This window comes from Zootoca vivipara, chromosome 16, assembly GCF_963506605.1.
Source record: "Zootoca vivipara chromosome 16, rZooViv1.1, whole genome shotgun sequence".
NCBI classification, from domain to species: Eukaryota; Metazoa; Chordata; class Lepidosauria; order Squamata; family Lacertidae; genus Zootoca; species Zootoca vivipara.
In genome coordinates, this window is record NC_083291.1 from 21,384,802 (window position 1) to 21,411,829 (window position 27,028).

The following is a 27,028-nucleotide window of genomic DNA, read 5'->3' on the forward strand; positions in this document are numbered from 1 at the left end:
GATTCCCTCCCTTATTCCACCCCTCCCTATTATGCTAATAAATAAATTATTAATAAAATAATAATAATTAATAATGTATTAGTTGTAACCTGCACACTTGGTGGCTGGGTTGCCTCAGCCACTCTAGGTGGCTTCCAACAGAATACAACCCTTTTCCAGTGTACTGCAACACTGTGCCATGCTCAGACGGTCTCCACTACCCCTCCAGACATTGCATCCTATATCTGGAAGATGTTCCCTCCATGCTGCCCACCATAGTTATCAGCTGCTCATTTCCCCCTCCTGCAAAAGGCAGCAGGAGCCCTCTCACCCAAGGCCAGTTCCTATGCTCTTCCTTTTCTTCAAAAAGAAACTACCATCTGAACAAGTGCTATTAAAGAGAAAGGGCAGAGCATTAAGAACTGAATGTCAAAAGGGCACTGGGGGATTGAAAGCTACATTTTGGACGTTAGGCTTTCTAAAGCACCCACCACATTGGCAGCTGCTGGCCCAGCAAGTACAGCTTGGAGTCTTTTTTCTCCAATTTTCAGAGCTGGTAGACGAGCAACATTATTTTGCCTCCTGCAAGCAGCACGCTGGGACTTATTTATCACACTCATATCCCAGCCTTCCTCTGAGGAGCTCAGGGTGGTAATACAGGGAAGTTACCCAATTTCAACATTGCATCATTAGACAGAGGGGGAGTGTCTGGCCCAAGCACTAACAGAGAGAGGGGTTTTTTGGGGGGGGGGAGGCTTTAAAAATGCCACTCAATATGAATCCGTAAAATGGATGGAATGAAACCCAATGAAATGTTTTTGTTTTACCACAGGTAAATGCTCAAATGTTCCAGTGGCAAAGAGATATCTCTTGTTGCATGTATTATAAAACAATGTGGATCTTTTAGGAGCCTTTCGGGTTAACCAGGCAGGGGTTGAGGCTTGGTCCTCATACAGGAAAATCAGAATTAATTAGGGAAGCACCACACTTTACACCCAGGGGTCAGCAAACTTTTTCAGCAAGGGGGCGGTCCACTGTCCCTCAGACCTTGTGGGGGGCCAGACTATATTTTGGGGAGGAAAATGAACAAATTGCTATGCCCCACAAATAACCCAGATGTGCATCCTATATAATAAAGCCCAAGTGTCCCTGCGTCCAAGTTGTCCCGTGTGTCCCTGGGTCACTGCGCATGGGCTCCAGGGACACAGGGATTGGACGAAGAGACTGGACACACACACACACGCTCTCCCCCCCCTCTGCCTCCTCCAACCGCCGCTCTCAGCCAGACAGCGCCTCACTGCACTTGCGTTAAAGCGTGAGGAGGAGGAGGCTGCTTCCCCCCCCTACACTCCCCCTCGGCGCCGGCTGCGGGAGGCAGGGCGCGTTGGGGAAGCGAGGGTGGAGGAGGTGAATGGGGGGAGGTTTGTGCCTGTGTGTGAGAGGGAGAGGGCACATGGAGGGAGGCGCTCACGCCCCTTTATCTCTACCGCCTTTCCCCTGGGCTGAGGGCTCGGGCGGCCGTTGCTGCCGCCGCTGCGCCTCTTTGTGGGGGCGGAGCCCCGCCGGGCGCCTCTCTTGAGTTCCTTGACGGGGAAGCGGCGTGACGGGGAAGCGGCGCCGCGGACGAGTTCCGTGACGGGGAAGCGGCGCCGCGGCCCCGGCATTTCCTATAGCCGAGCGCCGGGGTTGCGATCTGGCCTTGCCGCTGCCGAGACGCGCTCTGTACCGGGAGCTGAGCCAGTTTCCTCAGGTGACTTATGCCAGTGTAGGAGACTGGTTTGCTGCCGGTGGTGGCGGCTGCCGCCGAGTGCCTGCCCCTCTACACCGAGTGCCTGCCCCGTCGTGGGGCCGCCGCACACCAGGACGAGGCTGCCCCGGATAACTTCCACCTCCTCCTCGCCCTCTTCCTGGGGCCGCTTCTCCCCGTGCTCCGGCTCCGACACCAGGCCGGGCCTGCCCAGCAGCGCACCCTGCAGAGTGTAGCTGCTGCCGGGGCCACTTCCCTCAGCCTGCTGCGCTGGCTGCTCTTCGGGCGGCGGCGGCAAGAGTAGCACCTCCACCTGGGCCTGCCCCATCGCCGCCGCCACCAAGAGGCCGCCCACATATGTTCTAGCGCCCGTTTTTAACGGGCTGAAATGACACTAGTTTTAAATAAAAGGACACATTTTACTCATGTAAAAACACACTGATTCTCGGACCGTCCGCAGGCCAGATTTAGAAGGCGATCGGGCCGGACCCGGCCCCCGGGCCTTAGTTTGCCTATCCATGCTTTACACATTTGTGGCAGGAAACATGTAGCAAGCACATCCGCTATGTGAAGCATGAAAGGCACATGTGTCTTTAAACATCCAAATATATATCCTGGCCAACCAAGACAGCAAACTATAAATGTGCTGCGGGAAACAGCATTGTCACTCCGATGGTACACTCAGTGGATGAGCTTGCTGCGCAAAGCATGAGGCAGCCCTGATGGTCTTTATTGACACATAGGCAGTGTGCATCAGTTGACTGGTACAGTCAATTAGCACATCAATCACCAGCTGTATACTGAAGCACCACGCACACTGCTTACCTGTTCTCCTCTATAGATAACATACTCAGCATATGCAAGTCCATTGACGCTTGGTCGGCCAATGACTGAATGATGCCCAGGCGGGGCATGGGCCATTTTCATGGTGCTAAACTGCAAGAAGGATTTCCCCAACGTCACACGACAAAAGAGCATTTGTCTGAAAGGGGGAGGAAAACAAGATGAACAAAGCAAGAAGGAATGCTTGGGATGAGCAGCTACCTGAAACTTCTTAAGCTATTCATTTTGAATGCCCAAAGTTCTTAGAGCAGTCAAAAGTTTTATTTTAGGCTGCATTTGCACATTATAAGCCAGGCTTTCTGACTCGCCGCAGTTTATCTAGAAAAAGCAACATGCTCTCACATGCTGCCCAGTTGCTTTGTGTGAAAAGCCACAACCAGCAAGCTAACAACAATCCATGGCTTCAGAGTGGTTAGCCAACGACACATCATGACTAAATGTTTACTGCAGCGAAAAAGAATTCAGATTTCCTCTGTGTCAGGATTCATGACTGAGGGCAGAAATAAGGTGGCTAACCTAGGAAAGCAGGCATGGCTAAACAGCAGATCTGATGGAAGGTCCTCTGTCAATAATTAGCTCCTCAAGCCGTGTCTACTTGCATGTTGGACTATGGCCAAAGCGGCAGTGAAGCCAAAACTTTGTTATCAACGGTTTTATTTAGTACACAGAATTTGTGAGTGTGCACAACAGAAACATTTCTCCAGGTGAAAGACCGGACATGTTTAAAGCATTTCTTTCTATTTCCAGTTTGATGCTCAACCAGCACTTTTGCTCCCAAGAACTCTTAAAGAAAAAGAAACACTGACGGGGTGATAAAGGTCGCCAGAAACCCACCTGTGGCAGATGTAGCATGATCTGTCTTTGTGCGTGGGGCAACCTGTGCCTCCCCCAATTCCGTATACGTATTGGTTACTTTTAGAGGAATTTTCTGCAAAGTAAATCCCAGCTCCAAACATGCCTCCAATGTATGCGTGCCTTTCATCAAATCCTTTGTGAATTATAGCATTAATAAAAGGGGACCCTGAAACAGAACGTAAAACACGTTGCTTATGCATGTGGTATACAGCCTCCATGTTCAAATGCAAATGAATTAAATCAAACTCAGAAGCAATGCACAAAATGGGTAAGAAACCACACTGGAGATTTCCAAGTACATATTTATGATTTCCATATATACGAGGAAACGGCAAGCTCCCTACTTCAAATATTGCTGAATATACATAAAAACAAAGCTGTCTAGATTTGTTAGCCATTCTCTGGGATTAGATAGCACTACCACTTACAGCCAGAGTTCTGCATTTCTACTGATTAAGTTGTTGGACAAACCACCAGTGTTGGAAAGAGTTTAAGCTTGTTTGCATAGAAAGAAGGAAGGCTGTTCTCTCCCCCCCCCACAAGTGTCCACTTGTACAATAGAAATAGTCATTCATACTGCATGGCTAATACTAATGCTCAACCAATCCCTTTCTCTGATAAGAGAAATCTCTGAACACCACCAGCACCAACATGGACTTCTGATCCTTTTCAACATCTGCAAAGGTATTTCCTTATACTGTGGCCACCAGTGAGCAAACTCTCCAGAATCTTTGGCAAGCTCCTTTGACTACAGTGGTAGAGTGCCTCTTCCACCATTTTTCCTGGCACCCTACTTTTAACTAATATAGGAAGAAGTGGGGGTGAAGAAATGCTGTCCAAACAGAAAACTAATGTCCATTAATTTCAATGGGCCTGCTGTGTCTATGACTAATACTGGATACAACCCAAAGGGAACAAAAACACAATTTATGGATTCAAGTTACAAGAAAGGAAATTCTGATGAAACATTAGGAAGAACTTCCTGAAATAAGAGCTGTTTGACAGTGGAACAGACTCCCACAAGAGGTGATGGACTCTCCTTCCTTGCAGGTTTTTAAGCAGAGGTTGGATGACCATCTGTCATATATGAACTAGCTGGGATTCCTGCATTTCAGGGAGTTGGACTAGATCAGGCTTCCTCAAACTCAGCCCTCCAGATGTTTTGAGACTACAATTCCCATCATCCCTGACCACTGGTCCTGCTAGCTAGGGATCATGGGAGTTGTAGGCCAAAAACATCTGGACGGCAGAGTTTGAGGAAGCCTGGACTAGATGAGGAGAGGCTACTCACCATGAAATAACATGCGTTCATTGTGGTGGTTATGGTTTTCTTCTGAGACTTCTTTCTGTCTATGACAGAATCTCTCCCTCAGCTTCTTATTCACCACCTTTTGAATCTTTAAAAGGATAAAAGATAAGCAATAACTGAACCAGAGAAACAGAACTCCAGAGAAAATATTTCCATATAAACTGACCTTTTAAAAATATGTGGGATTACCTTAAACAAAAGAAAACAGTATTTCTAAATATAAGGGAGATCTTAGGGCTGGCTCTCTTTGTATGACACTCTACTGAATGAAAAAGAGGAGAGGTAAATTTTCCTGCAATCCCATGAAAAGGCGCTCCAGAGAATTGGGGGATCCTTCAGGAAAGGAAGGGGAAGTGGTACTCAGAGCTGCAGCAGGAACTGGTGAAAACTGCCCCCCAATCCTTCCTCCAGTGGGAGCCTCTGTTGAATTTGGGTCATGTGCACAAATAAAAGGAGGCATTACATTTACAGAATGTAAATCTGGATCCAACCCATAGACTACTATATCATTGCAATAATAATAATAATAATAATCCCCTTTTGTAGCCTTGCATAACAAGCCGTAGCTTCACCCACGATTCCTCCAGAATAGAAATACTTAATCTACTAATGTATGTTCTCCAGGGAGTGTTAAGTACAATGTAGTATAATTCAGAGAAGAAATGTCTTGGACCAAACACCTTTGGCCCCAGGGAGAAAAGGCATATGGCAACATTATTCCAGCAGGTTTCAAAGGCTGCTGTGGCACTCTTTCTAAACTTTAAAAGCAGTGGGTGCTGCTGCAGCTCTTACCTTTAAAGTGGATATAGGCAGGGGCAACAAGCACTCTTTGATATGGGAAATGAGCACCACTGAACTGGCTTCTCCCAACCTTGAAGGGCCATAAGACACAACTGAAATAAGGTCAGGAGGAGCACTAGGTGTGATTACTTATGAAGATCCTGAACTGGAAATATATTAGCCTCGTAAATATATGGCTAAACTAAACCACCTACTTTGTGCTCCCTTTTCACCTGCTTCCTTAATTATGGCCCCCCAGTCTAAAAGGTAATGTAAAAGCTTACTGTTCAAAGCTGCTGCTCAAATTCTCACCAGTACTCCATCCATTCCTGCAATTGCTTTAGTTAAAGGACCTAAGGGTCCTCTATCCTGCTAGGCAAGGATTTCTTTATCAGCAAAATTGGTAGCTGTTTCATATGAAGGCTTTCAAGGTCCTTGAAACTTACCCTGATGACATGATACCTGTTGAAGATCCCCCCAGCATTGCCACCATCTCTGTGTTCCCTGATGGTACTCTGCATCTGTAAAACAGTCAAGTGGTGTACAGTAAGACACCCGGAAGGGGACATCTCAGAAATACGGCCTGCATCTTAATCTGGTGTTTACATCTATTGCCTTTTACATTCTGTGGCTGGGTGGAGGGGGAACAAATGCAGAAGCCGTGTTTATCTCCCCGGCCGAGAAAGGCAAGCTGTGAATAAACGGTTCTTGCTCTTCTTCCTATCCTTCTGAGGAAGGAGGCAGCAACGGAGAAGAGAAAGGTGGGCATTTCTGCAATTTTTTCCTTCAGTAAAAGAATGAATAAGAGATACCAATGCCCACAAATCTTGTTTGTTACAGAGAAGGAACTTTCCCGAGTTGCTCCCATCCTCATTTCATGGAACTCCTTCAATTAATACAAGCTCCTATCTGCTCCCAACAAGGTTCAACCCCTCATGGGGCTGTAAGGGCATCTATCCAGATGAGAACAGCAGATAAAGGGTTGAATACTGTTTCCCTTTAGTGAATGAGAACTGGCGCTGAGTTATGGGCAATGAGAAGCCTATCAGGCTTACCACTACGGTACTTGCTCCCCTCTAACCTTGTTGAGAGCGGGTAGATAAACCTTTATTCACAGAAGGGATTCTTTCTTTTTCATATCTACCCCTCTAGAGACCATCTTGGCTGTGAGTCCTGGAAGACCTGCTCCCTACCTGGCAGGGATTTTTCTTCCTGGCCTAGGAGGGCAGGGCCCTGACTGGCTCCAGCTACAAATGTATTAACAACGAGAAGCTATCCAGCAGCCTTAGTGTTTGGGGCATTTAAAACATAGACATAGTAATTAGGAATGCTCATTTTATCTCTAGACGGTGAGAAACACAAAGCATTCAACATAGCCCTAAGCCACGGCATGTTTAAAGTACAATTATGCAGGTTTTGGAAACAGAGGTACAAAATTAACCCTAGGATATTTTGCATCTCTATCAGCACAATACAAACTGCATTTACAAACATAGATAGGTTCCTGTCTGCCAATGGAATTTTCCTCCAGTAAAAGATGGATTCAAGTAAAGGGAGAAACAAAATTTCATGCCACAACCTTCCATTCCCATGTGTTGCTCTGTGTTAGATTACTTGTGTCTTTCAGGAAATCATTTTGTGTCTCACATTGCAACAGAGAGGTATAATGTACCAATTTCAGAAGGTTTTGGTAATTAGTAAATTAAATTACTAGTCTCTCTGTTGAACGATCAGGTGATCGCCAACTTTCAGTTCTCTATCTGGTGTGGAAGCATCCTTAAGAAGTTTAATACATTCACTAATGAGTCAGTCCCAAATGTCATTACAGATATAATTACCTCTTCTTCCACAGATTGATACTCTTTGTCATCAGGAGCAAGGTCTATAAGGATAGTTCCCTGGCTGACACAGTGAAAAGTCAAATAAGGATTGGTGCCTGAAAAATAGAACATGCATATTGAAGTACAGCATCCATTCTACAAGTATTCTACAGCCCTCAATTCTCTTGATAGTACATACTGCACAATACCTTAGCCAAGTGTGTGTAACCGTTAAGAGAAAGGGCCTTGGGAATACCAAGGTGGTTCCTTGGGACAGGAGCATAAGAGGAATTGCTGTTTGGAAAGGGGCAATGGTGATGTCACATGGGAAGGGTTGGTGACAAGGGGTGCTTCCGACACGGTGGCAATAGGAATAGCTTGATTTTGTGTGAATTGGGGCCATGACTTAGGCAGGAAGATAAAACCCTCTCATGTCATTTGCATTTTTAAAAAGAGGTTTATATTTTATTCTGGTGCTCTTTTCTTTGTTGCCTTCAAGTCCATCAGGCAACATCAAGCCTGAGGTTCTCTAATAGATTAGGCTCCAAAAACGAATGGACAAAGTTGCCTAAAGCGCTCATTACCTAAATACTTCCTGAAAGATTTCTATAGCGGATGAAGGGTGGCGCTTACTGTTTGTAGACAAAGCTCCAATTGATTTTGATGCAGGATGCTTTAGCAGACTCACCTTGCTGCCCACCTAGAAGTCTCTCTACACCTTTTATCAACTTATGACGGTGCCCATAGGCATTGATGCCAATTTCTTTCAGCTCCTCATGTCCCATGTCTGCCAGTACATCCAAGGTAATCTGAGAAGCACAGAAAAGAACAAAAACAAGTATTTTACATTATGACAGGAGTCTGTCTTTTTTACCGATTTACCCCTACTGAATCCTGCCAACCTAGCAGTTCGAAAGCACGTCAAAGTGCAAGTAGATAAATAGGTACCACTCCAGCGGGAAGGTAAACGGTGTTTCTGTGTGCTGCTCTGGTTCGCCAGAAGCGGCTTTGTCATGCTGGCCACATGACCTAGAAGCTGTACGCCAGCTCCCTCGGCCAATAACGCGAGATGAGCGCTGCAACCACAGAGTCAGTCATGACTGGACCTAATGGTCAGGGGTCCCTTTACCTTTACCCCTACTGAAACGAATGGGAAAGTAAAACTATCAAATGCCTATGCTGATTGGAAACTAAAGTCCAAAGGCCCCTTCACACACAAAACTAGCTCCAATCTTAGACAATATCTCCTACTATTCTAGGTGTATTATAAGACTAAAAAATAGTGGAAGCGAGCAGATTCTTACCTGTTCTGTTTCAAAGATATCCCGAAGATGTTCCAGACCAAGACTCTTTAAGAACTGACTGATGTTCATGTCAAGTCCAACAACTACAATCAGAGACAAAGCAGTGTATTTTTCACAAGAGGATGCAAACACATACTGAACAATCTACCAAACATCAATTGCAAAATGCAATTTTTAAATGCAAAAACTAATCTAACTTTGAGAAAGCTTTCATTGAAAGTAAAGTGGATTCCAAAAGCAGGTTCAGAAACTTTGATTCTGTTTGTGACATTTAAACTGTTAGGTATAGGTTAATGCTAGAGAATATTTCTCTGCTTCTCTTATAAGGAATTGCACGTTCAATGCTCCCTGCCTGCTTTTCTATCAGTATCACCCTATGATATTGCATCACTCGCATGAGGAGGCCACTCAGAACTGTTAGTAGTTAAACTACACAAACGTATTAATCCCCTCTTAACGATCATCACTACTTCTAAAGCCTTACAACTTTGGTTATATTTTAATGTGTTCCTTTCTACAAGTCAATCTTCCACTATGGGCAGAAAGAAAGAATCAGAACACATCTTTCATTAATTAAAAATATTTTTAAAAACCAGGAATCAACTGCTAACAAAAAGTCAGGAAGATTATTGATTCAAAATGAAGTTTCATTTGATTAAAGCAAATCCCAAGACTCTGTAATTTATTTTACAGTTGGACAACATGATGAAGCAAACTTATTAGGATAATATGAGAGATTACAGTAGTCACAGTGCAATCCTACATATATTTGTTTTTACTGTTGTAAACCGCTTTGATACATTTTTTTGTGATACGGCGATATAGAAATATTTTTATGAATAAATATAAATAAGTCCCACTAGGTACCAGGGGGCTCACTCCCTAGTCAGCGTGCACAGGATTGTAGCCCGAGTGCTTCGCAATGTCAGCAAACTTACCTTCTCCTTCTTTTCTTTCCGTTCCTGCTGCTCCATCACCGGCATTGGATGCCCCTCCCACTGCTATTTCTGCCAGAGGTCCTGCAAGGTTGTCTATGCTGCTGGCAGCAGAGAGACAGGATGGAGTTGATGCTGGCGAAATGATAGAGGCACTAACAACAGTAGCCTGAGGTTTAAAGCAGGTTGGCAAGGCATCTGGAGGCATCGCATCTATCAGCAAGGCTCGAATATCATCAGCCTGAAAACAAGAACATCACATATTAAAAAACAAAATTAGAACCAGCGTTCAATTGTTTCTTGAAGATGTACCCTGATTAGATCATTTGTATTTCAATTACTTCAATTTTCGAGCTGTTCTTTAAACTGGCATCTGCTTGGGAATGTTAAATACCATCAGCCTTGGACACCAAATTTGGAAGCATTAAGTTCTGCTGCGAGATTATTTTTACGCGTGTTCACATTTCAGGTGCCATCACTTGGTTTTTAAAGTTCAATATAAAAGTTCAAGGATCAAAATCTAATTTAAGATGGAAAGCAATTGTCCAATAGTAACCAAATGAACGAACACATCGTGAATTTGCCTGGACGAAATGGTGGGTTTACAAACAAAGATGCACAATCTGTACAAAAGTCATAGTTCTGCCTGCTCTTGATGTAAAACAAGAGAATTCTGAAACAACGGTCAATGTAGTGTAATGAATCACGTGCTGGATTTGGGCTGGAGAGAAGTAGGCTCATGTCCATCACTATGAGGTCTACCTGACCTCGCAAGGTTGTTTGAGCGGATAAAATTGGGCCAACTTTACATCTGCCCCCTGGGCTCCTTAACAGAAAGGTCAGGATATGAATGTGGCTGATTAAGAGCATACCATTGTACTAGTTAGTGATCTGCAGCATAGAAATAACAGCTGTTTCTTTTTCAAAATGGACTTACTGTAGCTAAATCCAAAGGTGTCTGGCCTTCTTGGTTCTTCATCGTTGGATCTGCTCCATGAGCCAGAAGTAGGGCACACAGCTGTGTCCTTCCTTTTTGTGCTGCTTCATGCAATGGGGTAAATGCCCATTTATCTGTGGCATTTACACAGGTATTGTACTTAATCAGCAAAGCTGCTATATCCACATGCTGCCGGTGGGGAGAGAGAGAGGGAGAGGGGGAAAAAGAGAGAGAGTCGAATAGCAAGCAGGCATCACCCATAAAGGAAGTGCAAAAGAAAGCATTCTTAAATGATTGGCTATGCATGGATGGATGGACGTATTAAGTACTGGAAGCTCCTTAACACACTTGCAGTATATTGAGGCTCCTGCAATTAGTTCTTCAGTCACCTAGAGTTTCCCTAAAGGGGGCATTTCTTAGTTGCAATCAATAAGGAAGCCCTTTTCCATTTCTACATAAAAAGATGGGAACAGAAGAAATGGAAAAAGGCTTGCTTATTGATTGCATATATGAAACAAAGGGAGCAGGATAAGGTGGAAACTAGGAACTTGTCCTTCCCCAATACTTTGATCTGGATTTCACCAGTCCACTGGTAAATACTGATGACTATTTATCAAGGGGTAACTTATCATGGTAGTCATGTGATCACTAGAAAACAGTCATGTGCATTTTTTTTGCCACATCATACAAAGAATCTTATCATTCCCCTGCTGCTCAGATTTTTGGCCAGGTGCAAAAGTGTGCTGAATTCTCACCCCCAGCTTATCAAATAGCTATATGCATGCAGGGAACAGTTTCAATAAAAATGGTCTATTCACCCTATTTTAATTAACAGTCCTGGAAAGACGTTTCTGTTTCCCATTTGACAGGCTTTGCACTTAAATTAAATTAAATTACTGCAGTAATTAGTAGCTACCAATATACTCTACACCTGTACCAGTTTTAGCAAGCTTTTATAGTATATTGCTGCTACACCTTCTTTGGGGTATAGATTGTTTTCTTTATTATTTATTGTTGTTATTATTATTTGCTGTTTTTTGTTTCTTGCATTGTAAGTGCCTTGATTATTCTACAGAAAGGTGGAGCAAGAATCTTGAAAATCTATATATTAATGAATAATGCTTACCCCATAGGATGCTGCATTATGTAGTGGAATTAATCCTCCTTTATCTTGAGCATTGACATCAGCACCATGTTCCAGAAGATACTCCGCAACTTCCAAATTATTGTAACCGGCTTTATGGAGAAAAACAAAGCATCAACGGAACATCCAGCAGTTAACAGAAAAATCACTTGTATTTTTTAACGGAGAACCTCTCGCTTCCTGCTGCATTCATGTATGGTTCTTTAAATAGCTGGGACCGTTTCCAAGACAATTTTTGGGTGAATAAATTATGTGGCTGTGATAAAGCAAGCCTGACAAACCACTTACCAGCAAGATGCAGCGGAGTTGAGTTTCGTCCCTGGGTGTCTCGGCAATTGATGTTTTCTGGAGAACACAATTTCTGAACTCGTGCCAGGCAACCCTTCTTGGCAGCATCCAGCAAAGCTGCATCACCTCGCAGCAGGTCCTGTATATCTGTGTCCCCCTCCTTCACGAGGTCTAGAGGTGTGTTGCCATCTCTGTTCTTTTTTGTTGGATCTGCTCCATGCTATAAACAACATTTCTACTGTTTACTAGCAGAAATAAAATGCAGGGCTGGCTAAGATTCCGATTCCTTCACCCTCCCCCACAGGACCCCAAAACAGAACAGTATATACTGTTTTAGAGTTTAATATTTCTAGAGAAGTAAAACCAAAATAGGTCTACTCAAGAGTGCAACTAATAGTGTATACCCCTCTAATACTATATTAAAGTAATGCAGTACCAAAAGAAAGAATATATAAATACCAGCAGGTGTTACTTAAAATAGACCCTAATGTATTTAATAGTATATGCCAGTAGAGAATATGCGGGCAAACGTATTTTAACATATACCACACATTCAAGATAAAGAGATGCATTTTTCCCTCACTACTCAATAAATTATTCTGTTATTCGTTTCTTAAGCCTAAGATTAGCACTGTGTTTGAGCTTATTACATTATTCTGCCTTGAAGCTCATAAACTCTGTGAAATCTCCAATCAATAATTATCCAACACACCGTTCTCTCTTTCAGATGTACCACAGGAAAACCTTAAAATCCAAAACTCAATCTGCTACTGTCAATCTTATCTTCTTAATATTCCCTCTTACAAACACATATCCTTATAAACACCCAAATACCCTTTGTTGGAAGATCTAAGCATTCACTTCCTTGTGTTTTATCACAGCACAAGCGAAGAGAATCTCCTTTAAATGCAGTACTTAAAACCGTGAGATTCTGGTAGCTTGAAATGTGTTCACTGCAACAGAACTAGATCTGCTTTCTCTTCTTTAATCCACTTACTTATTTTACATCTTTTAACCAGATTAAATAGCTCATTAGGATGTAAATGAACTGGTCCTGGCTGCAGTTCTAGTCACACTTCATTGCATGTGACTAATCGCCCCTAAATGAAGGTGTGCATCAAGAACCAAGCAAAATGTCCAGTTGGGAAAACTTTGTCCCCTCAGCAGTTGATTACAACAAGCCAAAGCTCTAGCACAGGCATCCCCAAACTGCGGCCCTCCAGATGTTCTGGCCTACAACTCCCATGATCCCTAGCTAACAGGACCAGTGGTCAGGGATGATGGGAATTGTAGTCCAAAACATCTGGAGGGCCGAAGTTTGGGGATGCCTGCTCTAGCAGCAACTTGATAATGCTCTTTCAAATCGATCTTTGGACAAGTCTAACAATAGCACTGGTCTATCATCTTTCTGGTGTTAAGATGCCCCAATGTCTTTCTATATTGCCTCTCAGGGAGATCTCCAAGCCAAGACACACACACCCCCAATCCCTCTTCTCAGGGCAGGTCAGACTAGCTGGGAGGAAGGCAAGGCAAATAGAATAAAATCATAAATAGAAAATGGCGGAAGGTACAAACATTACCTGAGCCTGTCTGCAGGAGTAGGCATGCCTGAACACTGGGAGGGGTGCTCTCTCTCTCACGCAAGGCAAATTACATAGCCCTGCCTTCTGAAGTGAGTGGGAGGTGCAACCCAAACAGGGATATCACCCACTATTTTAGGAAAACAGCATTACTGTATGCTACGAGTCCTTACAAGATGAGTATCTTCACTAAATGATTTGTTCCACATATAACTCAAAGAAAAGGAAGGAGGAAAGAGAAAAGTTTTTGTAATTATTTTGATTGCTGCTTCTTTAAAATTATCAATTCTCCTCAAATATGCCCAGTAGTAAAAGCAGATTTTATAATTTTCATACTACCCTGTTTCTCATATTTTAAGACATACTCATAAAATAAGCCATAGCAGGATTTTTAAGCATTCAAGGAATATAAGCCATACCCAAAAATAAGACATAGTGATAGGCGCATTAGCAATGCCGGCCGCGGCAGGAGGAGGAGGAAAAAAATAAGACACCCCCTGAAAATAAGCCATAGTGTGTTTTTTTGAGGAAAAAATAAATATAAGACATGTCTTATAATATGAGAAACACGGTACCTTCCTGAAGACTTTAAAAATGCAAAAAGAAGGATGGCTTATGGGTAGAGACTTCCCAAGAACAGAAATGCTGATACCATGGAAACTGTGAGAAGCCCATGAAAAAATTTTAATCAGTTAGCCACAAGTCTGACTACAGGTGTTGTGATTTTTTCAAAGAAAATCCTGTCCTGCCCTGAAATTGCTTCACAACAGTGCAGAAGTAGATGTTGACAGCTGCAGGCACAACTTCACATTGTAAATAATTATCTTGATAATTTGATGGAGGAGGACCAGGAAGGGCATAGCTGTCAACCCTCCCTTTTTTGCGGGAAATTCCCTTATTCCAGCGTAGTTTCCTGCTGCTATCCTGGATTGTTAGATATACCATAGACCAGGCATCCCCAAACTTCGGTCCTCCAGATGTTTTGGACTACAATTCCCATCATCCCTGACCACTGGTCCTGTTAGCTAGGGATCATGGGAGTTGTAGGCCAAAACATCTGGAGGGCTGCAGTTTGGGGGTGCCTGCCATAGACTGTCCCTGGGATAGGTGAGGCTGCTGCTGATCCCTTATTTTCAAACCCGAAAGTTGACAGCTATGCAGGAAGGGACACTCCCTCCCCCACTAAGCTGATTCCTCCTGCAAAAATAGCCCCAAACAGATGATCATTAGAAGCACCTAAGTCTGCACTTCCACAAGCTGTGGGGATAACAGAAATATGTAGAACCCATTCACCTGGTTAGCAAGCTAGCAATACTGTATAACTGGTGCAGGGTCGGTGACATCCCATTCTTTGCTGGGAAAGAAACTATAGAAGGGGTATTAGTGCCCTCTTTTAGGGGTATTAGTGCCCTCTTTTAAGCTCCCCAGAATAATATGGATGACAACTGCTGGAATCAAAATGGTGATCTGGATTAAACAATTGTTCCAATCTTCTTAACACTCAAGGCAGAAAATCCAGCAAATAGAGAGTCTATCCTCTGAACATTTTAAAAATGCTTGGACAAGCTTCAAATGGCTCCCCACAAGAGACAAGGGGGAGAAAAGTGGTGCTTATATTGGAAACATTTGAAGCAAAATGGTGGACTTGCACATGCTCACTTAAACACAGTGGAGCCAAAGTTGTGGCGTTAACTTTACCAAAAGGAAATTCTAACATTTTATGGACTCTGGAGGGAAGGCTTTGATGCAATGCATATCTTTCTGTAGACATAAAGAGCAATTTCATTTTTAAGTCTAGAGTCAAACATATGAAACACCAGTAAAGGACTCAAATTGTTTTCACAATGGTGGCAATTTGAGTGATACATGACCTTAACTGATAAAGGAGAGGGAAGGGGGAAGAAAGGGAGAAAAATACTACAACTAAGCTGTAGAAGGAACTACAGTACTTCTGTTAAGAGCATAAACATAAATACTACATTTAGAAATTTAATGTGCTGCCTCTCCGACCTCAACAGATTTACTTCTAACAATTTGTCCTAATTATTGCAGCTAACATTCAATGAATTAGAAACCAGGAATTATGAGTTCAGATTTTTCCATGGCCTGCTGCTGATACAAACTGCTGATTTTATTTGCAAATGTATGCCAGTTTGCAGAGATACTATACAGGCAGCCCCATGTGCCTGCGACTGTGTATACACGCATTGCGCTGAACCCAGAGGTTACCCAGAAGATGCCACTGAAACATGAATGAGTGGAATGGTGGCGGACCAGGTTTGCAGGCTTTCTCAATGGGTTTCAATTATGTGCGATTTCATCAATGCGCACAGGGCCTTGGAACATAACCCCCACATAAATGGGGGGGCAGCCTGTAAATCTGAAGAAAAGTACCATGTCTAACCTATAAGTAAAAATACAATTGAATTAATTATGTAATTTTTATTTTTATTATTGTTTCTGATCTGATTTTCATAGAATCGTGAAATCATAAAATCCTAGAGTTGGAAGGGACCACAAGGGTCATCTAGTCCAACCCCCTGCTAGGCCTGGCTGATATTATCAATATATCGCCCAGGAGCGGTATGAGGAGCAGACCATGATGTTGGTTTCACTCAGTGCAGGCGTAGCCAAACTCTGCCCTCCAGATGTTTCGGGACTACAATTCCCATCACCCCTGACCACTGGTCATCTTTCAAGGTGAGAGCTGAGTCAGTTTCACCAGGTGTCTCGTGGGCAGAGGCCAATGCATCTTGTTTTTTCAAGGCCACAGTATATCGCCAAACCACGATGTTTGGCTGGCGACACACTGCGATGTTGCAAAGCTGATTTCACCCAGCCCTACCCCCTACAATGCAGGAATCTTTCCCCAACGTGTGGCTTGAACCCACAACCCTCAGATTAAGAGACTCATGCTCTACCAACTGAACAATAGTCTAGCTCAAAAACGTTGCATTCGGTACCATGTGCCAAAGGTTCCATTAGATGACAGCTCTTTTGTAGAAGAAAATTCAATAGTCGGAGAATTTCAATATCCAGTTGGATTTTGAAATTTTATTAGAACAGACAAAATGTCACAACCGGTAAGCATGTTCTCTAGAACTCATCGTCAGGCTGGATGTTGAAGCTGATCCCCATTTCTTAACACATAAAGCCCTGCTGTTACTCAACTCTTTCTCACATCTTCAAAAGTCTAAAGAAATTGTAAGTTGCATACTTTTAAAAGGAGCTTGCATATTTCATATTTTCCCTTTGCTGCTGCTTCATGTAGTGGTGTGAACTTCCACAGATCTGCGACGTTGACAGATGCCCCGTGTCTCACCAATAACTCTGCCACTTCATAGTGTCCATATGAGCAAGCATTGTGGAGGGGCACTAAGCCACTAATCAAAGAAAGAAACATGTCAGTTTTTAATATGTCAGGATCTAGAAGTAAGTAAAAGTTGTAGTTATCCTTCAAGATAAATCAGCGTTCTTATTTTCCAAATGATGACATTAACTGTCTCTGACAAATGATGGACCTTCAAACCTTAAAAAGGTAAAGGTAAAATAGGTAAATGACCCCTGGCCGGTTAAGTCCAGTCAAAGGCAACTGTGGTACATCACTCATCTCGCTTTTCAGGCCGAGGGGGCTGGCATTTGTCCACAGACAGCTTTCTAGGTCACATGACTAAACAGCTTCTGGCGCAACGGGACACTGTGACGGAAACCAGAGTGCACGGAAACCCCTTTTAGCTTCCTGCTGTAGCGGTACCTATTTATCTACTTGCACTGCTGTGCTTTTGAACTGCAAGGTTGGCAGAAGCTGGGATAGAGCAATGGGAGCTCATTCCGTCATGTGGATTCAACTTTCCGATCAGCAAGCCCAACAGGCTCGGTGGTTTAGACCACAGCATCACCCGCGTCCTTATACGTTTAGTAACATGTTCTAGCGACTGCTCCAAAGGGATAAGACTAGAAACAGTGAATATTTGTGATAGCCACTGCATATATATCACCATGGTCATGATGGCAACAAAGAGGGGTATTTTTTTAACCCAATGCATCAACCAGTGTTGGAGCTGTTCTATATGGTGAATGATTTATTAAGGCCACTACCTGGAAGTATTTACAGAGTATTGCCACCGAGTAGCTTCTTACACAACAATCTGCACCTGGTTATACTACATGAAAATAGCAACCATTGGAGGATCAGGTCCCACTCCTGGTATTAAAAAGGACAATTGGCAATTAATGCTCTTTATGCAGCATTCTGCACTCTTGATATTTCTAATAAGAGTTTTTTCTGCGGGAAACCACCCAGGCTTCCAACACACATTGCACAGAAAATCTCCTGCCTGCATTCCATCTTAGACCTATTCCACACTGAGATGGTGAGCCACATCTGGACTGTAACTCCTCCGATTGCTATGGTGGATTGCTCCTCAGCAGTTTAGGAGTGGACTGCAGGAAATCTATTTTGCCTCTCTTGCTCTTTTAATATTTACATGTAGTTGCCCCGGATTTTGGAGTCAGGTATCATCAGAACATTGACGAAACCCAACCCCTTTTCCTCATGAGATCCAGAAGCAGCAATCTTCTTCCCCCCCCCCAAAAAAAAACCAGCATCTGGCAGTAGTGGATGGGGCCAACAGTTTGAAATTTAATCAAGAGTTTGCCTTTGTTGGCTGCAAAACCGGAGCATACAAATAGAACCTTTGGACTGCGGCCATACAGCTGAAGAATAAGGTACTGAAAAGCACAGAAGCAAAAGCACTTGGAAAGCAAGAAGCTATTCTATTCACACACAAAACCGTAAATTGAATCCCAGATTACCCTTTATCCTTTGCATGCACATCCGCTCCATGATGAAGCAAGTACTCCACGACTGACACTCGGTTATAACCTGCAGCGAAGTGCAATGGGGTTGAATGGCGCCCCTCCAAATCCCTGCAGTTCACATTCTGAGGACTGCAAAGTTGCTGTGAAATGAAAATTGAAAAGGAAAAACAGCCATAAAGGAACTCGTGAAAGAGACCTTTTCAAGCAGTTACCACATTCTCAAAAGTGTAAAAATAAGGAGGCGGCTTCATTGCTGCTGCTGCTTTTTCTTCTTTTCTTTTTTTTCGCCTCAGTGGCTATTGCCATGTCCTGCCTTAGAGATGCAAATTCTTGAATTGCTTATTTAAATTTTAAACCATGAAGTGACTCTCTTGCATTAAAGAATACCAATTCAAAATATTTTTGAGTAAGACAGGATTTTTTAAGTCTACTCACAATAAGCCATAGTTCATCGTGACATCCAAGCTGGTCTGAGTCATAATTGTCTTACTGTGCTCTATTTGCAATTGTGATCAATTTAATCCCACTGATTCTAAAGCAGACAAACGCACCTGCCCACCAGCAAGCCGCGCATTATAATGCACCCAAAATGGAATCATCATGCACAAAAGGTAGGGCTGATTTTGATGGTGCCAAATACTTCCTCCTATCTTTTTAGGCAGATCGCACAATCAGTGACAGTAATATACAGGAACACACGGGATGTTATTTGCTCCAACCTACCTTCACAGTTTCCAAGTCTCCAGCTTTAGAGGCTTCCAACAGTCTGTAATCCACATCAGATGTATGTACAGGAGTGCTCTCTACACAAGAGACAAAAATAAATAAATTATAAACAGGTTGAATTTATAGAAACAACTTTTAAGCAAAAATATGAACTATGTACAAACCAGGACGTTCCCAGTTCAGTTGGTAGAGCATGAGACTCTTGATCTCAGAGTCAAACCCCACATTGGGCATTGCAGGGGGTTGCACGAAATGACCCCCCAAGGTACATTCCAACTTTACAATTCTATAAATCCCACCTTCCCCATGAGTTCAATGGACCATAATTACATGTCAGCTGCAGTCCCCATATGAGGAACTTACTGGGGCATACCATGGGGCTGGAGCAACTCTCCAATGAGGAAAGGTTATAACATTTGAGTATTTCTAGCTTAGGGGGGGAGAAAGTGAGCAATGACTGACTGATGGATTGGATTTCTATGTTGCTTTTCATTCAAATGAATCTCAAAGCGGCTTACAAACAATACAGTGGTACCTCGCAAGACGAATGCCTTGCGCAACGAAAAACTCGCTAGGCGAAAGTGTCTAGCGATTCTTTGTTGCCTCGCAAGACGAAGCTTTCTATGGCCGTGTCTCGCAAAACGATTATTATTTTTTTGGCCGCTTTTTTTGCCGTCTGCCGTTTGTTTCCACAAGACGAAAATTTCGTAAGATGGCACGAACCGCGGAACAAATTATTTTTGTCTTGCGAGGTACCACTGTACTTAACAATAACAGAACAGAACACTGCAAATAACAGCATAAAATATATAAAATAATCCACAAATCATCAACAGTTCATCAATAAAACAATTATAATATTAAGAACACTATTAACAAAACAGAAACTAAAAAAGAAGCTGAACATCACAATTACAGCATAATATTGTATGAATAACCAATCAATACGGCATTTATAATGTTAAAAACATTAACAAAATAGCAGCAGCAACAAATTATGCTAAGTACTGTTGAGTTCATGCACTCTCCATGCCTCGCTTATGCTTCCCAGCTACTGGCAGAGCACAGTTGTGCTCAAGACCACCTGAGGGCTTCTTGCAGGCATCTAGTTGGCCACTGTGAAAACAGGATGCTCAACCAGATGGGCCCATGGTCTGATCCAGCAAAGCTGATCTTATGGAGCTGTAAGAATTAGCAATAGTAAAGAACTTTATAATGTCTAACGTGTTCACTGATTTTGATATTGAATTTCAAATTGTTGCAACCCATCATGGCATCTGCTGGTGAAGGTCGCGTAACTAATACCAATTTCATGGACGTGACAAAGGGAAATGTCTGTTTGTTTGTTCTGTATACCACCCTAATACATAGATCTCAGAACGGTTCACATAATAAATATACAAGATAGAAAAACACAAAAGACATAATCAAAACAAAACAACCCAAGAAATCTAATAGTGAATGTCTTCTGGCAGGCTAGACACTACTGGCACATAAACATTCCCCTTCCACAGATTTCAGGGGGATGAAGGGGAGGGAAGAGGGAAGGACGTTCCACTTCGTGATCTTAAGTATGAATGCATGATTGTGGACATTGCACAAAATATTGTGCTGGCTGGAATTTTAAATATATGGATAAAAAGGGCTAATTGGCTTTTGGTGTAGTAAACTGGACATTTTTTTAATAACATACTTATTTTCTTGAAGGGATATGTTTCTCTGAAAAGAATTATAAAGCATTCAAGTGGAGCTGCAGCTTTTATTATTAGAAGCTATGATTTTAAAGCATTTATGTCCTGATCTGAACAGCTGGACAGGTTGCTGCATTTACCATTCCTCTCTCTGATCCCCCAGCCAGAACAGTGCATATGAAGATTCTTTGTTGTTATAAAAGCTACAATCCCAAGATTGGCTATTCATATTTCCAGCTGTTAAATAATCCCAGTTCCATATGAACTGTGGTCTTAGAATCACCTTAGCTTTGGAACATCAAAAGCAGCTCTCAAAAATCCACCTAATGAGTTAACTACGGTAACTGGAAAGTTTCCCATTTGCCTACCCCAAGGGCAAGTAGGTACAAGATGCATGTAAAAGATTCAAAACAAGCTCAGTAAAAGGAAATCATAAAAAAGAGTCTGGGAGGCAGGAGGAGGGGAGGGGGAGAGGGAGGGGGTGACTAAAGTATGAAGAGAATTGGCATAATTAAACATTGGAAAGAGTTCCCAGGTCTGAAATTAGCTCATGCAGAGCTTGTTTACAGTGACTTTTTAACAGTCATTGTAAATAGAGTCACATTGTTTCAGTGTTCTTTCAGTGTGTCATTTTGTTTATCCTTTTCAGTCGCTGCCTTGAGCCTCATTTGCAAAGCAATTTTATTTTAATTAAAATAAGAACCAATCAGCCTTTCCTGCAAATTACAAATGCACATCATTGGTTATCATTATCGTCTGAGTTAACACCTACCATTCAATATCTGCTGCACTGCTTCGTTGCCCATCTGCGCTGCTGTAAAACCTTGTAAGGAGATGATGGAGGGGTCAGAACCATAATTCAGCAGGAGGCGACATGTCTGCAGGTGACCTGCCATAGCAGCCCTATGCAACGCAGTTTGTCCAAGTGTGTCTAGTGCATTCATCTGAGGGGGGAAAGATATATATATATATGCTTAACCCAGATAGAGCTTATAAATGCTTTGCAATCTACCTTACCTCACAATCTGTGGGTGGAAGGGAAAAAGTTAATCAAGACTATAAAACACTAATTTCATTACCCCTCCTGTTGTGTTTAAACAGTAACACAGCAGGACAATAAAGGATCAATTAAGTTCTTCCACATTACTTTGAAGGCACGTTTATTTCATATGAAGTAAGTGATTAACTGAAATTGTTACCAAGGTAAAAAAAAAAAAGGCTACCATAAATTTAAATGTACAATAAACACACATTTATTTAACTGCAATATAAATGCATGCTTTCCAATTCTGCTGACAAATTAAATAATATCCAGTTACTGTAACAAATGGAAACATAAATGCTGGATTTATATGTGAAATGTGTTTTGGGAGAGACAGGGGGCAGCTAGTATTTAAACAGGGTTTTGCTCTGACAGACGAGTCTCCATTTTTGTGCCTACAGGAAGGACTCTCCCCTGTAGTCAAAATAATCAATCTGAGAGAAGAACCTGTCTGGCTAAGAAAAGGGGGGAAACTGAAGAGCAGATCAAAGCATAGCATAGTACTCATATGTAGCAAAACACTAACCAGAGTTGCTAAATATTCTTCAAACAACACACACAACCCAACTCCCAGCTCTCCTACCACTTAGGATGAACAATTTGCCCAGATATCAAGGGAACTTAAGCACAGGGCCAGAAAGGGGATCCCTGTACATAACTGACTCTCCTCTCCAGGCATACACTTCAGGCTACAATATATGGACCTCCGTATGTATGAGCACATTCACTAAGGGTGGGTCTGGCTACCCTGCTCCCCTTGAAAAGAGCAGAACTTCACAGGAAAATTCAGAATTTCTCAGGGGGGGGGGGTAACAAGCACAAGAATGTGACATTGCAGTGCATTCCGGGTCAGAAATCCAACAGCCATTATGAACCATTTGACATCATCCCAACCATGTGAATAAGGACACATCCTGCAAAGCTGCCTTTGAGCTGTCAAGATCTCTCATGGTATCAGAGGTGTTATAGCTAGCAATCTTGGGCCAATTAACACTTACACCTGATTTTTCAGATTACTCTTGGAACAAGAGGTTATGGCAGGGAAGTGCAAAGTTAACTGCATGACTAATCTGCCTTTAGGGCAGCAACGGGTTCTCCTCCTACCTGAAAACTTGAGCTGAACCTGGACAACTTCTTGTTGGAAGAAGAGGTAAAAAGACGCATGATCAGTCCCCAGAACTGAATCAGATCTGATCAAATATCTTTGGGTTAAGGCTCACTCCACTGGGGTTAACCAAGCCGATCTGGATGAAGGTTACAAATTAGCCTTTTCCAATGTTTTTGCCCTTGTGGGTGTTTACATAAGAGAACAGGAGAATAGTTTCCTTCCTTCAGGAGTGATTTTGATCAACTGCCTCTCTCTGTGTGTGACATATGCATTTTAGCTGCCATACTGTCTGTCCTAACCAGCACACACTGCATACCTCATTTATGGAAAATGAAGTATAAATTGATAGCTCCTAGTTCCCCAAGTGTAGGTAGAGGTGGCTTCTTAGAGACCCTGGCCAGAAGTCCCTCACCATACAGACCCACATTTCTTGCCTGAAGTATCTGGTTCCTCCATATTAAATTTATATCAACCTAAACAAAAAAATCCCTTCAAACATATCAATTCAGCACCCTGCAAATTTCAAAATCTGTAGTTCGCCAACATTCCAACTGACCTAAGTAGAACTGGCTGAGGGCTAACATACCAAAACGACTATTCACCTGGTATGGAATGAAAGCTTCGTTCATCAGCCCACTGCTGGTTTCCCAACGATATATACACAAGTTACACTGCTCGCTAAAGCTACACCAACCCCCCCCCCCAAAAAAAACCACAGTGGCAGTCACATTGATTGTTGTTGTGCACATTATGTTGATGCAGTGATGAATTGCTCTGCAGACTGTGAAGAGCTCTTTCAGCTTACAAAGTGACAGGTCTATCAGCTGCACCAGACAGACATCAGCGCAGACCTGAGAGTCACATGTTTTAAACCTGCTAAAATAAGCAATACTAACATCACTTTCAAAGTCATGTTGCCCAGGTCTATCAAGTAAGAGTCTGCCATTGGAATGAATTATTTTCACTACATCCAAGTCCCTTCCCTATGGGTAATGTTACTGAAAGTCAAAATGGTTGGATGTCATTGTTCACCGAGCAATTATTTTTTACTTCAGCACTTTTTACTGCTCCAGTGTGGCAATACAGCACTCACACCTATAACTGTGTCCTATGTTCTGCCAATCATCTGTAATAGCTCAGCAACTGAAGACTATTTTGACAGGGCCTCTTATTACTGATTTCCTTCCTGTTTCAAATTCTCAGTGCTTCCTAAATCCTTACTTTCTAGAGGTAGAGGATGGAAAGGTAGAACATTTGGAGGTACATTTCTCATCTACTCTCTCAAGTGTATGGTTAGGAGCTGTGGGTGAAGGCTTCTATATTGGGTTCAAAAGACGCTGTTACTCAAACAATCTTATTTGCCTGTAACCCAGTGGCCAGATACATTATTTTAATCAGCATACAGGATCCCCACTTCTGAAATTTTATTAGATGGCAATTTGGGGAAGTCATTTAATTAGCAGCCTGAGTAAACAATTCTGCCATTTCAGTGAACACAAAGGCTCTTTTCTAAAATGTTTCCCCACAGAAAAAAAAGGTAACAGCTGGTTCAAAATTCTGGAACATAACACACTACACATTCACGATTCTGTATATCACTGTATTTTATGATCCTATTAAACCTGCTTGGAACAAATATAGAAACAGAGGTCTGGAGAATAGCAATTCTATATAATAGATTCCTAAATTAAAATGCATCTGTCTGACATAATTGAAGAATTGTTGATATACGTTATGTCTCTCTAATAAGATAAAATGAAGAAGATATACCGTACTTAACTGTTTGGGGGTTTGAATGCAAACCACAAACTCTCTCTCTTCCCCTCCTCCACACTCAAGGTCCCCTCAATCCAGGCCATACAACAGACGCCAAGAAGCCTCAAATGTTGCACTTAAGAACTGCAAATCTGGACATACCCATTTAAGAATAGGAGCCACCATTGCTACTATTGCAAGGCTGGTGCTTACTGCAAAGCTATGGGCTATCCAGCTTCCTGAAGCCTTGGTATCCTGGGGCCTTAGAGGCTTCATTTGCCTGTGCCAGCAAGGCAACCACTTGTGAACTACACCCAAGATCTATTTATCTGAACTTCTCTATTTAATACTCTCAAATAATAAACTGACCATACCTCAGCCAAAAATATGGCTCCTGTCACCATATTTCCAGAAAAGACTCTGAAGAACCCCAAACACACAGAAGCAGAAGTATAATTCACCATTCACGATGGATTTTCTTGCCCATCAACCACTTGGAAATTACTGATTGTCTTGGTGGGCCACTGAAAGGTTTTTTTTTTTACCTGTTATAGAAATTGTAATGCACAATGCTAGATGCTGTATGATCTTTATTTGTATTCTTATGGATTCTTTTATTTCCTATATTGTATTATATTCTGAATGCCACAGAAATTCAAGAAGTAAAAGAAGCAATAGAATACAATTAAAAATCAATATGAATGCAGGCATGCTGCGTGCCAATTGAACAAATTTCATGGACCACGGGTTGGGGACCCTTGGCAACATATATGAAATCCTCACTTTATAAGCCATCTTGAAACTTGCACTTTAAAGAAGACATAAAACAAGTTAAACTAACAAGTCTATACTCAAGTAAGAATGAAGTATATGTAACAACATTTATCCATTAATTTATGAAATTGCACCTCTGTGTTTTAAAGAAACAGGGGAAAAAGGAACTTGAAAAGGACAGCTAATGAAAGAGCCTCAGTGACAATAATTTGCCCAATAGGCTTTGAAAAACATTTTATCTTTGAAAAATATGTAAACATTACATGTGCCCAAGCACTTTGGATATCAGGAGCAATTTGAATTAGCATTTTTATTTGATTATACACTGGTTGATTGGAACAAAAAGATGTAAATTTAGACAGGACAAAGGTGGGTAGATTATGAGTTTTGTGGCCCAGCTGCAGCTAGGACATTAGTGCCAAACAATGAAATGGGTGAAATGTAGCTGTGATGGTTCAGTGCAGAGATAGTTAACAGGTGTGCTGAAAAAAGGCATATTGCAGCTCTTCTTATTCCATAACACTCAATATTATCATGGTCTGAGTTGCAGACTTCAGATGTGAAAGCACCCTATGATTTCCTGTCTAATATCAAAGCTCTCATCCAAATTGAATCTTTAAAAGCCTGGCAGGAAATTATACAAGGAGAACATTTTATCCCGGTAAATTCTTCAAAGCTAAGACAGACTTTTACCAGGATCATATCAAGCAGAGATTACAAAGTCAAAGAACGTATGACAAACAAGCTTCTCCAAAACCTCATGCTAGCAGACCCAGACTTCTGTTCAGATGTCTGGAGAGGAAATGGGTGCAAATAATTACTTCCAACTATCAAAGTTGGAATCAACGAAAATGTAACAGCTACATTTGTTTGTGTAAAAAGAAGCAGAGAGTTGAACCTCCACCATTTCCACAGAACCACAAATAAATTATCAGAGTAAATGTTTCCCTATTTTTTCATACCTGTAGGACTAGCACACAAGAACACGGGTGTGGAAAATTAGGCATAGTCCAATATTTACCTTTGCTCCATGTTTATGAAGAACTTCCATAACGTCGTTGTGAGCTCGTTCAGCAGCAAAATGCAAAGGTGTCATGAAACTAGTTTGGAAAAGAAAGATACAAATAAATTTAAGTTTCAGAATGTGTCCATTTCATCTAAACACAAACGTTGCTGTTTTAAAAGAAGAAAACATACTCTTTATTCTTCTCATTGACGTTTGCTCCTTTCCGAAGCAGCAACTCAGTGACTTGTTTCCGTTTGGGGTGAAGAGAAGCCACAGCACAGTGCTGCAAAAAAAGGCAATGTGGGAAAACTTAAGCCAAGGGTTGGAAATCAAAACTGAAGGACATGCTGGAAATACAAGATGAGAAGGCTGCAGTTAACCCGTATAAATCGTAATACTGTACAACAAGGAAGTTGCTTCTTAGGTTGCAGGACTGGGTCAGGGGTTCAAAGCAGAAATGTATGCAAGTGATTTAAGTTCAAGTAGCCCTTTATGTGCCAGAGTAATTCCCTGTGCCGAAGATGCAATCTGCTACTTAAATGGAGTCACGGCTTTGCTTCCTCTGTAGGAAACGCCACAACAAA

At 42.1% G+C, this 27,028-nt stretch overlaps 1 protein-coding gene across 2 annotated transcripts in view; it reads right to left on the minus strand.

The window, feature by feature from the left end:
* The window catches only part of TNKS (tankyrase), a 75,456-nt gene that overhangs the window by 6,502 nt on the left and 41,926 nt on the right, over positions 1 to 27,028 (minus strand). For both annotated transcript variants that reach the window (XM_035140372.2, XM_035140373.2), the window contains 17 exons: positions 26,636 to 26,727; positions 26,460 to 26,538; positions 21,532 to 21,703; positions 19,066 to 19,145; positions 18,337 to 18,482; positions 16,739 to 16,904; positions 11,942 to 12,161; positions 11,636 to 11,745; positions 10,510 to 10,698; positions 9,576 to 9,813; positions 8,638 to 8,720; positions 8,022 to 8,142; positions 7,352 to 7,449; positions 5,960 to 6,034; positions 4,716 to 4,821; positions 3,404 to 3,590; positions 2,552 to 2,708 (listed from right to left, as the gene is read on the minus strand). In XM_035140372.2, coding sequence (XP_034996263.1) covers positions 2,552 to 2,708; positions 3,404 to 3,590; positions 4,716 to 4,821; positions 5,960 to 6,034; positions 7,352 to 7,449; positions 8,022 to 8,142; positions 8,638 to 8,720; positions 9,576 to 9,813; positions 10,510 to 10,698; positions 11,636 to 11,745; positions 11,942 to 12,161; positions 16,739 to 16,904; positions 18,337 to 18,482; positions 19,066 to 19,145; positions 21,532 to 21,703; positions 26,460 to 26,538; positions 26,636 to 26,727 — 2,319 coding nt within the window. The remainder of the gene's footprint in view (positions 1 to 2,551; positions 2,709 to 3,403; positions 3,591 to 4,715; positions 4,822 to 5,959; positions 6,035 to 7,351; positions 7,450 to 8,021; positions 8,143 to 8,637; positions 8,721 to 9,575; positions 9,814 to 10,509; positions 10,699 to 11,635; positions 11,746 to 11,941; positions 12,162 to 16,738; positions 16,905 to 18,336; positions 18,483 to 19,065; positions 19,146 to 21,531; positions 21,704 to 26,459; positions 26,539 to 26,635; positions 26,728 to 27,028) is intronic.